Source organism: Tiliqua scincoides, chromosome 3 (genome assembly GCF_035046505.1).
Source record: "Tiliqua scincoides isolate rTilSci1 chromosome 3, rTilSci1.hap2, whole genome shotgun sequence".
NCBI lineage: Eukaryota > Metazoa > Chordata > Lepidosauria > Squamata > Scincidae > Tiliqua > Tiliqua scincoides.
This window is the reverse complement of record NC_089823.1, coordinates 4,924,054-4,937,940: the sequence shown is the minus strand read 5'-3', so window position 1 is coordinate 4,937,940 and position 13,887 is coordinate 4,924,054. Positions and strand designations below refer to the sequence as shown.

Here is a 13,887-nt window from a genome sequence, read left to right as displayed (position 1 = left end):
CTGCCCCTGTTGCCACCCCCACCCCATTCCACGACACCCTCTCCCCCTCACTTATATGGTCCAGAGAGTGTCCCTGCAACCGCCAGAACCAGTGGGAAGGCTCCAGCCTTCCAGCCTGCATGCCTGCTAGCAGTACTGTTTCAAAGTGCTTTATGGCATTTTGCAACAGCTCACACCGGCACAGCGACTCATGAGGATTGGGCCAATTGTCTCTACACAGAGAACTGGAAGGACCGGGAGAAGGCGAGAGCAGAGCATTTGGCCCCGCCAAAAGGCGTTTCCTATGCAGAGGGAATTTGTTTGCATGGAACAATGTTGAGTTAGCAAAGCTCTCACCTACAGTCTAAAATGGTACAGTCCAAACCCAGGGCGTACACAGACCATTGACCCACCTAGCTCAGGACTGTCTCTCCACAGTTACAGACCAAGAAGAGATTTTCCCAGCCCTCCCTGAAGAAGTTGCCAGGGACTGAACCGGGGACCTTCGCGTGGGGCTCTGTCCCTGCACCACAGTCCGTCACCCACAAGCAGCACCCCTGCACTTGCCACAGTTCTGCGCATTGTTCTCCCAGCCCAGGAAAACTAGGACAGTGACGTGGGGGTCAGGGTTAGTCCATCCATGTAGCCACCTGGTGAGGGTTGCGTCAGCAACACACTGTGAGGGGGCAGCAAAGGGTGCCTTCTGCCCTGAGTCTGCCACCTCCAGCCTGCAACAATGCAAGCTGCAAAGACTGGCTCCAGTTTGCTCAAGTGAGGAGCAGATCATTCCCCACCTCACCTTCTCGTCATTTAGTGCTGTTTTGGCCTGCTGGGGAACTTTCGCCTGGACTCTCTCAAGGCAGATTTGATTTCTCGGGTCATCATGTCCTGCCAGGGCTGTCTGTAAAAGACAAGAGGCAATCATCAGAGCGCACGAAGAGCCCTGCTGGGTTGGAGGTCAATGGTGCATCCATTCCAGAACTCTGTGGTGTCTAGAGGGTAAGACCCCTTCAAGCAAACAAATTAGCCTTTCCTCCCAGGGAATAATTCCAGGGTTGGGGGGTCATCCAACCACACAGTGCAGAAGCTCATTCTATAGAAAGGAGAAGGATCTCTCATATACCTCACCTGATACACAGATGTTTGAACCCAATCAGGAACTAGACTTGTCTAAACCGAGATAGGAGGCTATGTCTGGGGCTGGTCCAAGACCCTCCGGTGGCCCTGGTGATGTGCCTGCCTCCGCTCCTCCAATTCTCTGGATTGGCCAAGGAAGAGAGGTATGGAGCAGAAGAGAAAGTATGGAGAAGAGTAGAGTGGTGGACTAGAGTGTCTCTGCTTCTCTCATGGATGGGCCAATCCTGGCTGAGTCTACAGTCTAATTCTCACTGAAGCAGCAAACCTGTGCCTGAAACAAACCGCTTCAGGCTGTGAGGAACAGGACTGACCCAAGACTGGCTGGTGCCTGAGTCAATTCACCAAATGCTACCCTCCTCCTTCCCTGGGGGTGTGCAGCCTCTGCACCCTCCACTCCCTGAATTTGTAAAGCAACAGAGAGAGGAAGCAGAAGAGGAAGGATGGAAAAGGGGAGCCTCTTCCAATAGTGGAGATAACTGGGCAAGCAAAGGTGGGTGCCCCCCAAGTGCTCCCTGGGGCACTGATCATTTCAGTCAGTGGTGGGTTAGCCCTGGCAGGAAGGGGCTCACCTATTTGAATGATCTGCTGTGAAAATAACTAAGTTGAGCAGAATTGAATCAGAGCCAGGGAGGTGGAGCAACTGATACGCCACCCTGGCAAGTGTAAAAACCACCTCACACCCCCCCCCCCCAAAAAGTGGCTCCTGAATCCAAACCTTAACAGCCTGTTGTTGAAAGCAGTGAGGGGAAGAAGCTGTGAGGCCACCACCAGAGCATCTGGAGTGGTTCTTCATGGGAACAGGGTGGAAACGGTTCTCTCAGCGTGACCCTTTCCGGCAGTCTAAACATCATTTCTCCCCCAAAGCTGCAGAACAAAGCAGCCCCCCTAAAAATAGCCTGAGAAGGAGGCCTCTTCTGGGTTTCTGTGGAGAGCTCTTCAGACAGGGAGCCCTGGAATATCTCTGTGTCAGGCTCAACATGAAGGACATAAATAACCCGCTTAAGGTTCGTGGGATTCTTCTGAGGACTTCAGACACTAGACGGGCCGCCAAACACTGGCAGTGTTTCAAAGGGCTTCTCCAGACCCTGCAGTTATCCCAGGAGTGCTGTACTGCAGCGGCCAGACTCAACCAGGGGCTGTTCACCCTTTGCGAGTCCAGGGTCCACCTCTGAACCCAAACAAGCAGCACAGGACCCGCTTTCATTGCAAAAACCAGTGGCATAGCTAGAGGGGGGGCAAACCACTCAGTTTTGCAGGGAGCCTTCGTTTTGCTCCCACCGCCAGGAATGGCTCCAAGGGGGAAGGGCCGTTCGCACACTGCAGAGGCATTTCGCTTCACAAGGCCAGTTCTGTCCACTTTCTGTTCAAAGGAAGCACAAAATCAAACCATCCATTTCTATGCCCAGTCCTACTTACCCTGGCTTAATGTCAGGGGGTCGTGGCAGAGGCTTCATGAATCCCCTTTTCCCTACCAACCAGTATGTTTCTTCCAAGCCTTTGCCCTGTAGATATGGACACAGAAACACATCAGAAATGTTCTGAAATCCAGTTGTGCAAATGACATCCCCTCTGCCTATCCACCTGTAGCAGTGGCATAGCTAGAGGGGGTGCAAAGCACCAAGTTTCACAGGCACCTGAACACACTGTGCAAGCAGCAGCTCCCTCTCCCCTTCAGAGCCATTCCAGGCAGTGGGAGCAAAACGGAGGTGGATGGCACCTGCAAAACCAAGTGCTTTGTACCCCCTCTAGCTACGCCACTGACCAGCAGTCAGTATGAAGACACAGCTGCTTTTCTGTCCCGTTGGTTTCAAAGGAAGAACTCAACACTTGCTCCAATTTCTTCCACTGATGTCAATTAGAATTGTGATGTACGCGTATTAACTTAAAATATTTTTGAATTCAATTTTTATACATTTATTAAGCTATTGCAACCCACAGGAAGAGTTTGGGATAAAACGAGCTTGATCTTTGAGGCCATCATGACCCACATACACCCCCCTAGCCTCATTAAAACTATTGCACAAAATCAACTTGATACTTCTTCATTAGAGTGTTTTCATCTGTTATACTTCACTTAGGCAGCAGTTCTCGGGGGTCTTTCCCAGCCTTCCTGCCTGAGGTCTCTCTGGCTGGACATGCTGGCAACTGGGGTAGGGTCTCTGAGCTGTAGGCAAAATGAGTGTCCCCAATGAGCTTGAACTCTCCTTTGCTCCCTTCCTCTGAAAAGATGCTTGGGCGCACCTTGGTGGAGTGATGGAGTTGGCCAAGATAAAAGAGACTTCCTAGCAGAGTGCCTCTTGCAAATTCAAGTTTCTTACCTTCAGCTCTGTCTTCCCTCTGAAATCTATTTTATATCCTTCATCCAGGCTCCTAAGTGTCTTCATTGTGCTCTGACTGATGTGGATTCGGTAAGCTAAGATTAAAAAAAGACAAATATTTGGCCTGAATGAAAATGCCCCCCCCCCCCATTCACAGGTGGCAAATTGGGGGGAAGAATTTCAGTTTTGGGGGGAGTCAAAACTCATCAAAAGGTTTTTTTGGGGAGGGAGGAATCCATTGCAGCGGCAGTTTCTTTTTCTAAAAATGTATTCTTCCATCACACAATGGATGAGCCACTAGACTTTCCCATGAATTTTGCCTGCCCCCATTTTGTTCCTGACTTGCTGAATTCCGAGCCAAAATTTATCTACAGAACATTTACGCAGTCCGGTGGATTCTATCCGGGAAGCCGTATTCACAGTGTCACCAAACAGACAGTACCGAGGCATCGTGAGACCAACCACCCCTGCAGCACACGGACCTGGGAAGAAAAACGTCTCGTGAGCATGGTCTCTGCTGAAGCTGGAACAGATATTCGTCAAGAAATCAAAAGGTGGCGACTTTTGTAACTTAAAGTTACACATTTTAAAGTTACACATTACACAAACTTTCACATTTTGACAGTGGTGTAGCTGGAGGGGGGCAGAGCATTCAGGCTGGAAGTGAGGCGGGCAAGTGCCCCCCCTTTGGAGCCATTCCTGGCAGGGGGAGCAAAACGGAGCCATACAGCTCCATTTTGCTCCCCCGCCGGGAATGGCGCCAAAGGGGGGGCACTTGCCCGCCTCGCTGCCAGCCTGAATGCTCTGCCCCCCCCTCCAGCTACACCACCACATTTTGAATGCAATATTTTATTTCTAAAGATAAGTTGCTTGCAACTTATCAGGATCTCCTGATTGCTTTGGCAGGTCTCAAGCGTCGCACGTCACGAACTGCTGTCTACCAAATACTACGTCATTCTATATCAGCTAGTTATTGTTAAATGTTTGGTTGTCTGTTAATTCTTGTTATGGGCTAACCACAGCACATCGTTTTGCTATTAAATATGGTTAGACGAATGATTTTCAAGCGGTGTGCCATGGCTCACTGCTGTGCTGCAAAAGGTCTGCAGGTGTGCTGTGGGAGTTTGGAGCATAGCGTTGAAAATTGCTGAAAAACTCTTTCGGTTTCTGTGGCGCTGTTTCCAGTGCAACTGTCTGTAGTAACAAACTGCCTATTCCTCTTTCACTTAAGGTGGCACAAGAAGGACAGACAATTCGTTATTACCATCACTTGTCCTAGACACAGAGCCGCAGAACCTGGAAGAGCCTCCGGAAAGCCAGAAGTGACATCACAAAAGGCGAAGACCACAAAGAAGACCATAAAGGTCAGTGTGCCATGAGAAGAAAAAGGTTGAAAACTGCTGAGTTAGGCATTCAACAACATTCAGTGCCTACCCTCCAATCACGTCAACAATTTATTTTCAAATATCAAATACTGAATGTAGTTCAGTGGCGTTGCTAGAGGTGTGGGTGTGTGTGTGTGTGGACCACACCGGGTGATGCGCACGGAGGGGGTGACACCACGACTGACCAAAATGGCTAAAATCTCAGTTTGTAGGAATAATACCATCATGTTATATAACAATCAATGCGTAATTTCATGCAGAGCGCAGTGAAGCAAACTGCATTGAAATATCTGTGTTCTATCAAAAGCTATAGCCAAAAGACCACTGGGGGTGGGGCAATAGTACATCACCACACCCACCACCCAGGCTGTTGCCCCACTTACTGCATGGGAGGGGGTCCATCATGGGGGTGATGCTCTGGCTTCCTGCACTGGGAGATGCAAACCCTAGTGATGCCTCTGAGGCAGATATCATATAATGCCAAATGCAGGCATTAATAAGAACATAACATAAGAAGAGCCACGCTGGATCAGGCCAAGGGCCCATCTAGTCCAGCTTCCTGTATCTCACAATGGCCCACCAAATGCTTCAGGGAACACATTAGACAACAGACACAACCTGCGTCCTGGTGCTCTCCCCTGCATCTGGCAATCAGATGCAGCCTGCCTCTACCTGGATATTCAGAGAATACATGAGGAATATGGAAGAGGAGGTGCACATCCCAAGTGGCCACTGAGGATCAATCCACATCTTACTTTGAAGCTCCGCAATTAAACTTCTCTGTGCAATGTTCTACTTGTCAGAACAGCCACTGGAGTGGTGGTGGTTTGGATGAGGCCTTGACGTGGGGGGAGAGAGGATCCAACCCCACCCCCCTGCACTGATTTGTTAATTGAAATAGCCAGAAGCTAAGCAGGGTCAGGCCTGGTTAGTACTTAGATGGGAGACCGCCTGGGAATACTGGGTGCTGTAGGCTTATACCATGATCTCAGAAGCTAAGCAGAGTCAGGCCTGGTTAGTACTTGGATGGGAGGCTGCCTGGGAATATTGGGTGCTGTAGACTTATACCATGATCTCAGAAGCTAAGCAGAGTCAGGCCTGGTTAGTACTTGGATGGGAGACCGCCTGGGAATACTGGGTGCTGTAGGCTTATACCATGATCTCAGAAGCTAAGCAGAGTCAGGCCTGGTTAGTATTTAGATGGGAGACCGCCTGGGAATACTGGGTGCTGTAGGCTTATACCATGATCTCAGAAGCTAAGCAGAGTCAGGCCTGGTTAGTACTTGGATGGGAGACCGCCTGGGAATACTGGGTGCTGTAGGCTTATACCATAGTCTTTCGAGACTGAAGGTTGCCAACCAGGCACTCCAAGCTGCTGGTAGCCACAGAGGAGAATATGTTCAGCCACAGTAGTCTCTGTGGCTAATACAATCTCAGAGGGTGGTGTGGACTGTGAGCCAGTAGATTGAAGCCCTCCTCCCCCTGAGTTGTGACTCTGATGCAAATCAGCCTCCCCCCCCCCCCCACACACACAGTTGCTTTTACAAGAAGAAAATTAAGTTGGGCATTCCAGTTGTGGAGCTTGAACATAATACACCACTTGGTTCTGAAAGTCAGTGTTACAATTCTTTACAATTCTTGGCAAAGCCCGGGACCACCCAGCCTTCCCTTCTTGGAACGGGAAACTTGATTAATTAATCATCCAGACAAGCTGTGTTTATTTGCCTGTTATCTCATCCCTGAGTAAAGGCTCCCTCCGGACAGAATACTTCAGACAACTGCGTGTTTGCCAGTTTTTTCAGTGCAAAAGACATACGTAACAAACACAATTGCAAGGTTTCTGAAAATACCTCCGGGCGCACAGGTCCATGGGACTCTCATAGTCAGGTCTGCATATCTTTTTTCAGGTTGAGTTCAAGACAAGTGGCATAGCTAGAGGGAGTGCAAAGCACTAAGTTTTGCAGGGAGTCTCACCACAGTGTGCAAGGGGCCCCACCTGCTCCCCTTCAGAGCCAATCCTGGTGGGGGGGGGAGCAAAATGGAGATGTCATGCCATGTGTGCCTGGGGCTACCCCAACTACCCCAGGACCACAGTTGTGGAAGCCTCCTTCATGCACCTTGAGCTTCCAAGAGCCCTGCTGTCTTTGAGGGAGTTACTACTTATAGCCACATGGAGGGCAACCAGGAAGCTTCCTCTGTGGGTGAGTGCACTTTGGGATCACAGGAGCCTTGTGTGATTTGCTGAGCATTGCTCAGTTACCAACAGAAGCACAGATCCAGCTCTGTTCAGGTAAATCTGAAACTGCTTCGCAACTGAGACGGCCCATCCTGTCTACGCTGATTGGAAGTGCTTCTCCAGCCCGACTTGGAAGTTGAGGCCTTCTGCATGTGAAACAGGTGCTATGCTACCCACCGCCTCTCCCTGGGTTGCAAAGTGCCTGTTAAGTAGTCTTGCCCCTGCACCTCCATGGAAGAGGCCTCCCTTTCCAGACAGCCTCCATCAGGCAATGGGATGACTTCTCTCTAGCGCAGGGGTGTCCAAAGTTTTTGGCAGGAGGGCCACTTCAGCTCTCTGACACTGTGTCGGAGGCGGGGGGGGGGGGAAGAATTAATTTACATTTAAAATTTGAATAAATTTGCATAAGTTTACATAAATGAATATATTAAAGATGAACTTGTATGAATGAATGAGGGTCTTGCAATAGCTCTATGCCTATAAAAGACCTTGCACAAAGCAAGGCTGGCCTTTCCTTTGCTGCTGCTGCTGCATCACAGAAGTGAAAGAGCAAGCAGTGGAGGGAGCTCTCATCCCACAGCTCACACGAGAGGTCAAACAGTCGCCCTCACACTGAGAGAAGTTGCGTTGGACCAGTGCGGGCTTCAACAAATCTCTGGAGGGCCAGAGGTTCATTGGAGACTGGAAGCTCCCTGAGGGCTGCATTGAGAGGCCTCAAGGGCCGCAAGTGGTCCCCGGGCCGGGGTTTGGGAACCCCTGCTCTAGTGGACCAGGGATCCTGCAAAATGACCTTTCAACTTGGCTGCCTAATTAGGTCAGGCTCCTCCACGATGGGCTTGGGAATTTGTTTTCTTCTTTGCTGCTGTTCCTCTCCACTGGCCAGTGGCCAGAAGTGCTGGGCAGGTTAATGAGGCATGTGAATTAATCTTCTGCAAGAACCATCAAGGATTCCAGGGGGACTTGTGAACTCCACGGTGCAGGGTGTGGCTCCCAGCCAGAGTCTGGATCTTGACAAATGGACCCAGCCAGGCCCCTTTGCTTGGAGAAAACTGAACCTTCCCCACAGCTTTCTCTTGCTGTTGAGTTTGAGCCTGGATGCCTCTATGTCAGCTAAATTTATTGGCAAGACAGACTCGTGATGTTTGTGGAGAGGAAGGTGAGGATCCACACAGAGGCTTCCTCCCACACCAACCCACCAGGAACACTGGACTGGAGAAAAGTTCACCGATTAAATTCTGACATGTTGCCCTTGTGCCCAAGCAGAAGCACAGTGCTGTGGGTTGTAGCTGAGCACTTGACTGAAGAAACATGGCCAGGTTCAGCCTCCAGTTATCAAGGACTTCAGATAGCAGGGCTGGGGAGAAACAACGTGGCTGGAGGTCTTGGAGAGCCAACGTCAGCCGGAGAAAGCGGCACTGAACTTGACAAAGGAGTGATCTGATTCAGGGCACGTCCACTTTATACCTTCATCTGTAACAGGGAGGATCCTCAACTCTGTGGCAGCGCCTGTGTGTTGGCAACCTTCAGTCTCGGAAGACTCTGGTATCGCGCTCTGGATGGTGGTTCTGGCACAGTGTCTAGTGTGGCTGAAAAGACCCATTCTGGAGTGACAACCCCTTCCACACTGGGAGCAAGTGCAGTCTGTCCCTGGCCTGTCTCCCTGGCTATGGGCCTTCCTTCTTTGCCTCTTTGCCTCAGACTGTTGGCCAAGTGTCTCTTCAAACTGGGAAAGGCCATGCTGCACAGCCTGCCTCCAAGTGGGCCACTCACAGGCCAGGGTTTCCCACTTGTTGAGGTCCACTCCTAAGGCCTTCAGGTCCCTCTTGCAGATGTCCTTGTGTCGCAGCTGTGGCCTACCTGTAGGGCGCTTTCCTTGCACGAGTTCTCCATAGAGGAGATCCTTTGGGATCCGGCCATCATCCATTCTCACGACATGACCGAGCCAACGCAGGCGTCTCTGTTTCAGCAGTGCATACATGCTAGGGATTCCAGCATGTTCCAGGACTGTGTTTTTAGGAACTTTGTCCTGCCAGGTGATGCCGAGAATGTGTCGGAGGCAGCACATGTGGAAAGCGTTCAGTTTCCTCTCCTGTTGTGAGCGGAGAGTCCATGACTCGCTGCAGTACAGAAGTGTACTCAGGACGCAAGCTCTGTAGACCTGGATCTTGGTATGTTCCATCAGCTTCTTGTTGGACCAGACTCTCTTGTCTGGTTTTGTTGACAAGACTCACTTGTCTTGTCTTGTTGGACCAGGTAGCGCCTGTAAGGATCCACATTTGGCCCCTGGCTACTCTAGTTGAAATGGATCTCAAGGAGCAGAGCTGGATTTTGTAGGGATCTTGGAGAGCTGCTGCCTGCTGGAGCAGACAGTCCCAGATTCTGTCTTTCTTTAAAAGATTTCTAACCTGACTTTCCCTTCCAAAGAGGCTTCTGGGATAACGAACTTGTAAAAAAATAATAAATAAAACTGCACACACAATAAAACCACTAAAAGCACCAAAAGAAGACAAGTAAAGCCAAGAAACAACACAATGGCAACATTACAGGGGAAAGGCCTGCTAATGCAAGTCTGCTTTGAGACATGCAGTGGAACACCAGCAAGGAATGAGCAGATGGAATCTCCTGCAGCAGGGAGTTCCACAGGGCTGAAATGATACACCCTTTTGCATGGCTGCCAACCAGATTTCTGAAAATGTCGGAATGTGCCACTGGATGAGATGGGTAAGTGGCCTGTGTGGCACCTTCCTGCTCTATCCCCAACCCAGTGGCATAGCTAGAGGGGGTGCAAAGCACTATGTTTTTCAGGGACCCTCACTGCAGCGTGCAAGGGTCCCCTCCTCTCCCCTTCAGAGCCATTCCAGGTGGAGGCAGCAAAACAGAAGATTTTGCTCCCCCTGTCTGGAATGGCTCTGAAGGGGAAGGGGAGGGGACGCTTGCATGCTGCAGTGAGGCTCCCTGCAAAACTTAGTGCTTTGCACCCCCTCTCGCTACGCCACTGCCCCAACCCACAGTGGATTCCCTGGGCTGATGAAACAGTCAGAGGAAGGCTGACACGTTTGAGAGGTATTGCCTTAGCGAACACATTACAATGTATTTTGCATAATTCATCCTCTTCCAGTTTGGAATTGGGGCATGGGCATTGAAAGATGGCATGGAACCTCAAGCAGAGAATTGTGTCCTGAATGTGCGCATCAGTTTTCATTTTGACATCTAAGTGTTCAAAGGAGAGATGGAATTGCAGACAAAAGAGAGGATGCCAAAGAGGTGAGTTAAATCAAGTGGCTCAGGAAGCCTAGCCAAGGCAGGACATGTGGAACTCCTTGCCGCAGGATGTGGTGATGGTATCTGGCCCGGACGCCTTTAAAAGAGGATTGGACAAGTTTCTGGAGGAAAAATCCATTATGGGTTACAAGCCATGATGTGTATGTGCAACCTCCTGCTTTTAGAAATGGGTTATGTCAGAATGCCAGATGCCAGGGAGGGCACCAGAATGAGGTCTCTTGTTATCTGGTGTGCTCCCTGGGGCATTTGTTGGGCCGCTGTGAGATACAGGAAGCTGGACTAGATGGGCCTGTGGCCTGATCTAGTGGGACTCTTCTTATGTTCTTAACTACAATTCCCAGGAAGCCTTGCAGGTCTCTTGTTATCTGGTGTGCTCCCTGGGGCATTTGGTGGGCCGCTGTGAGATACAGGAAGCTGGACTAGATGGACCTGTGGCCTGATCTAGTGGGACTCTTCTTATGTTCTTAACTACAATTCCCAGGAAGCCTTGCAGGTCTCTTGTTATCTGGTGTGCTCCCTGGGGCATTTGGTGGGCCGCTGTGAGATACAGGAAGCTGGACTAGATGGACCTAGTCCATGTGGATGCGGGAGAACCCGTGGACATTATATATCTGGACTTTCAGAAGGCGTTTGACACGGTCCCTCACCAAAGGCTACTGAAAAAACTCCACAGTCAGGGAATTAGAGGACAGGTCCTCTCCTGGATTGAGAACTGGTTGGAGGCCAGGAAGCAGAGAGTGGGTGTCAATGGGCAATTTTCACAATGGAGAGAGGTGAAAAGCGGTGTGCCCCAAGGATCTGTCCTGGGACCGGTGCTTTTCAACCTCTTCATAAATGACCTGGAGACAGGGTTGAGCAGTGAAGTGGCTAAGTTTGCAGATGACACCAAACTTTTCCGTGTGGTAAAGACCAGAAGTGATTGTGAGGAGCTCCAGAAGGATCTCTCCAGACTGGCAGAATGGGCAGCAAAATGGCAGATGCGCTTCAATGTCAGTAAGTGTAAAGTCATGCACATTGGGGCAAAAAATCAAAACTTTAGATATAGGCTGATGGGTTCTGAGCTGTCTGTGATAGATCAGGAGAGAGATCTTGGCGTGGTGGTGGACAGGTCGATGAAAGTGTCGACCCAATGTGCGGCGGCAGTGAAGAAGGCCAATTCTATGCTTGGGATCATTAGGAAGGGTATTGAGAACAAAACGGTTAGTATTATAATGCCGTTGTACAAATCTATGGTAAGGCCACACCTGGAGTATTGTGTCCAGTTCTGGTCGCCGCATCTCAAAAAAGACATAGTGGAAATGGAAAAGGTGCAAAAGAGAGCGACTAAGATGATTACAGGGCTGGGGCACCTTCCTTATGAGGAAAGGCTACGGCGTTTGGGCCTCTTCAGCCTAGAAAAGAGACGCTTGAGGGGGGACATGATTGAGACATACAAAATTATGCAGGGGATGGACAGAGTGGATAGGGAGATGCTCTTTACACTCTCACATAATACCAGAACCAGGGGACATCCACTAAAATTGAGTGTTGGGCGGGTTAGGACAGAGAAAAGAAAATATTTCTTTACTCAGCGCGTGGTCGGTCTGTGGAACTCCTTGCCACAGGATGTGGTGCTGGCGTCTAGCCTAGACGCCTTTAAAAGGGGATTGGACGAGTTTCTGGAGGAAAAATCCATTATGGGGTACAAGCCATGATGTGTATGCGCAACCTCCTGATTTTAGGAATGGGTTAAGTCAGAATGCCAGATGTAGGGGAGAGCACCAGGATGAGGTCTCTTGTTATCTGGTGTGCTCCCTGGGGCATTTGGTGGGCCGCTGTGAGATACAGGAAGCTGGACTAGATGGGCCTATGGCCTGATCCAGTGGGGCTGTTCTTATGTTCTTATGTTCTTATGACCTGTGGCCTGATCCAGCGGGGCTGTTCTTATGTTCTTATGTAGGACATAGCGAACATTGGTACCTGAGTGCAACCCCATCCGTATCCTGATGGGCAAACTGGGAAAGTGCTTCACTTCGAATGACCCCACAGCACTGAGGATGTCTAAAGCCATGTTGGCAATCTCCGCAGCATGCCGCTGGCCATTGCGCTTTGGGAGCCCTGAGGCAACCATGTAGGCATCGCCGATGGTTTCCACCTAAGAATCAAGAGCATGTTTTTTTCCCCCAAAAGGCAAGCAGAGCAGTGGGTTTCAAGACTAATAGCTCATATTGACTAATGCACCATGCATAAAAAGGGGTCATATGTTACTCTCGGTGACGTAGCTAGAGGTGGTGCAAAGCACTACGTTTTGCAGGGAGCCTCACTGCAGCATGCAAGTAGCCCCTGCCCTTCAGAGCCATTCCCATTTGAGCCTTGTAAGAATTTGGTTCAGGATGAATGAATATATATACGTATGAATCCAACTTCATACAATTTTTCATTTGTTAAAAAATAAATTTCCCCTTACAGAAGTGGAAATGGCTGCTGTTGTATGTGGACATTCACAGACCGGGACACTAATTCAACACAGGTAATCATCTGGGGAGCAACAGAAGGAGACATCTCTAACCCTTAAGTAGAAAAGGTAGTTAGCATCTCCCAACCTTTGTTGAGATGATGGGCCACAGATCTGTATGAAGATCAGTGGCATAGCTAGATGGGGTGCAAAGCACTGAGTTTTGCAGGGAGCCTCACCGCAGTGTGCAAGCAGCCCCTCCTCCTCCCATTCAGAGCCATTCACGTTTGTGTGTGTGTGTTCCCCTCCCCCCATATGTCCCATTCCAAAGCCCAAGTCTGAGAACAGAGAGAGGCCTTACCTTGTAAACATCATGATGGGCAATGACAGCATCAAACAGAGTGTAAAGATCATTGAGAAGATCCACAATCTCAATGGGCTCGCTGAGCGCAGAGATGGTCGTGAAGCCGATGATGTCACTGAAATAGACAGTCACCTCGTCAAAATATTCTGGTTCCACGGTGGCTCCGGTTTTCAGTGTTTCCGCCACTGACCTGAAGCGGTTTAAAACAGCAGGTTGGGCAGCCTGAAGTGGAGAACTTTCACCGATTGTCTCATGTTGCTTTGGGGCAAACACTATATAACAGCCATTTTCAACATCTTTCAGCTCACGGCACACTGTCAAGGCACTAAAATTGTCAAGGCACACTCCCAGTTTTTTACTTACATTAAATTTCTATATTACAATTAATTTTTAATTAATATAATTAATACAATTAAATCATTACATGACAAAAGGGCACAATCCTAACCAGGTCTACTCAGAAGTAAGTTTATTTTGTTCAGTGGGACTTCCTCTCAGGATAGTGTGGTTAGGATTGCAGTCGAAGACTTGGGGGGAATGTGCCTGTGGGACTGAGTAGACGTGCCTAGGATTGGGCTTTTGGTTGCACTCTTTTTTCTCAAATACATGAGCAGGCAACTGGCACTTCTTTCTCCTCCTCTCCCCCACCCACCCCCTCCCCCAGGGACATTCCCCCCTCATCTCATAATTGCAGTTAGCACTTCTCCTACTATCCCTCCCTCACTGGTCCACACCTTCCAAAGTTCCAGAAT

The 13,887-nt window shown here is 49.7% G+C and overlaps 1 protein-coding gene across 1 annotated transcript in view; it reads right to left on the bottom strand.

The window, feature by feature from the left end:
• Window positions 1-789: 789 nt before the first annotated feature.
• The window catches only part of LOC136644001 (retinal guanylyl cyclase 2-like), a 38,864-nt gene continuing 25,766 nt past the window's right edge, over window positions 790-13,887 (bottom strand). The window contains exons 13-18 of the mRNA XM_066619458.1: window positions 13,133-13,325; window positions 12,297-12,471; window positions 3,818-3,916; window positions 3,435-3,529; window positions 2,533-2,618; window positions 790-880 (exon numbers count right to left, since the gene is read on the bottom strand). Coding sequence (XP_066475555.1) covers window positions 790-880; window positions 2,533-2,618; window positions 3,435-3,529; window positions 3,818-3,916; window positions 12,297-12,471; window positions 13,133-13,325 — 739 coding nt within the window. The remainder of the gene's footprint in view (window positions 881-2,532; window positions 2,619-3,434; window positions 3,530-3,817; window positions 3,917-12,296; window positions 12,472-13,132; window positions 13,326-13,887) is intronic.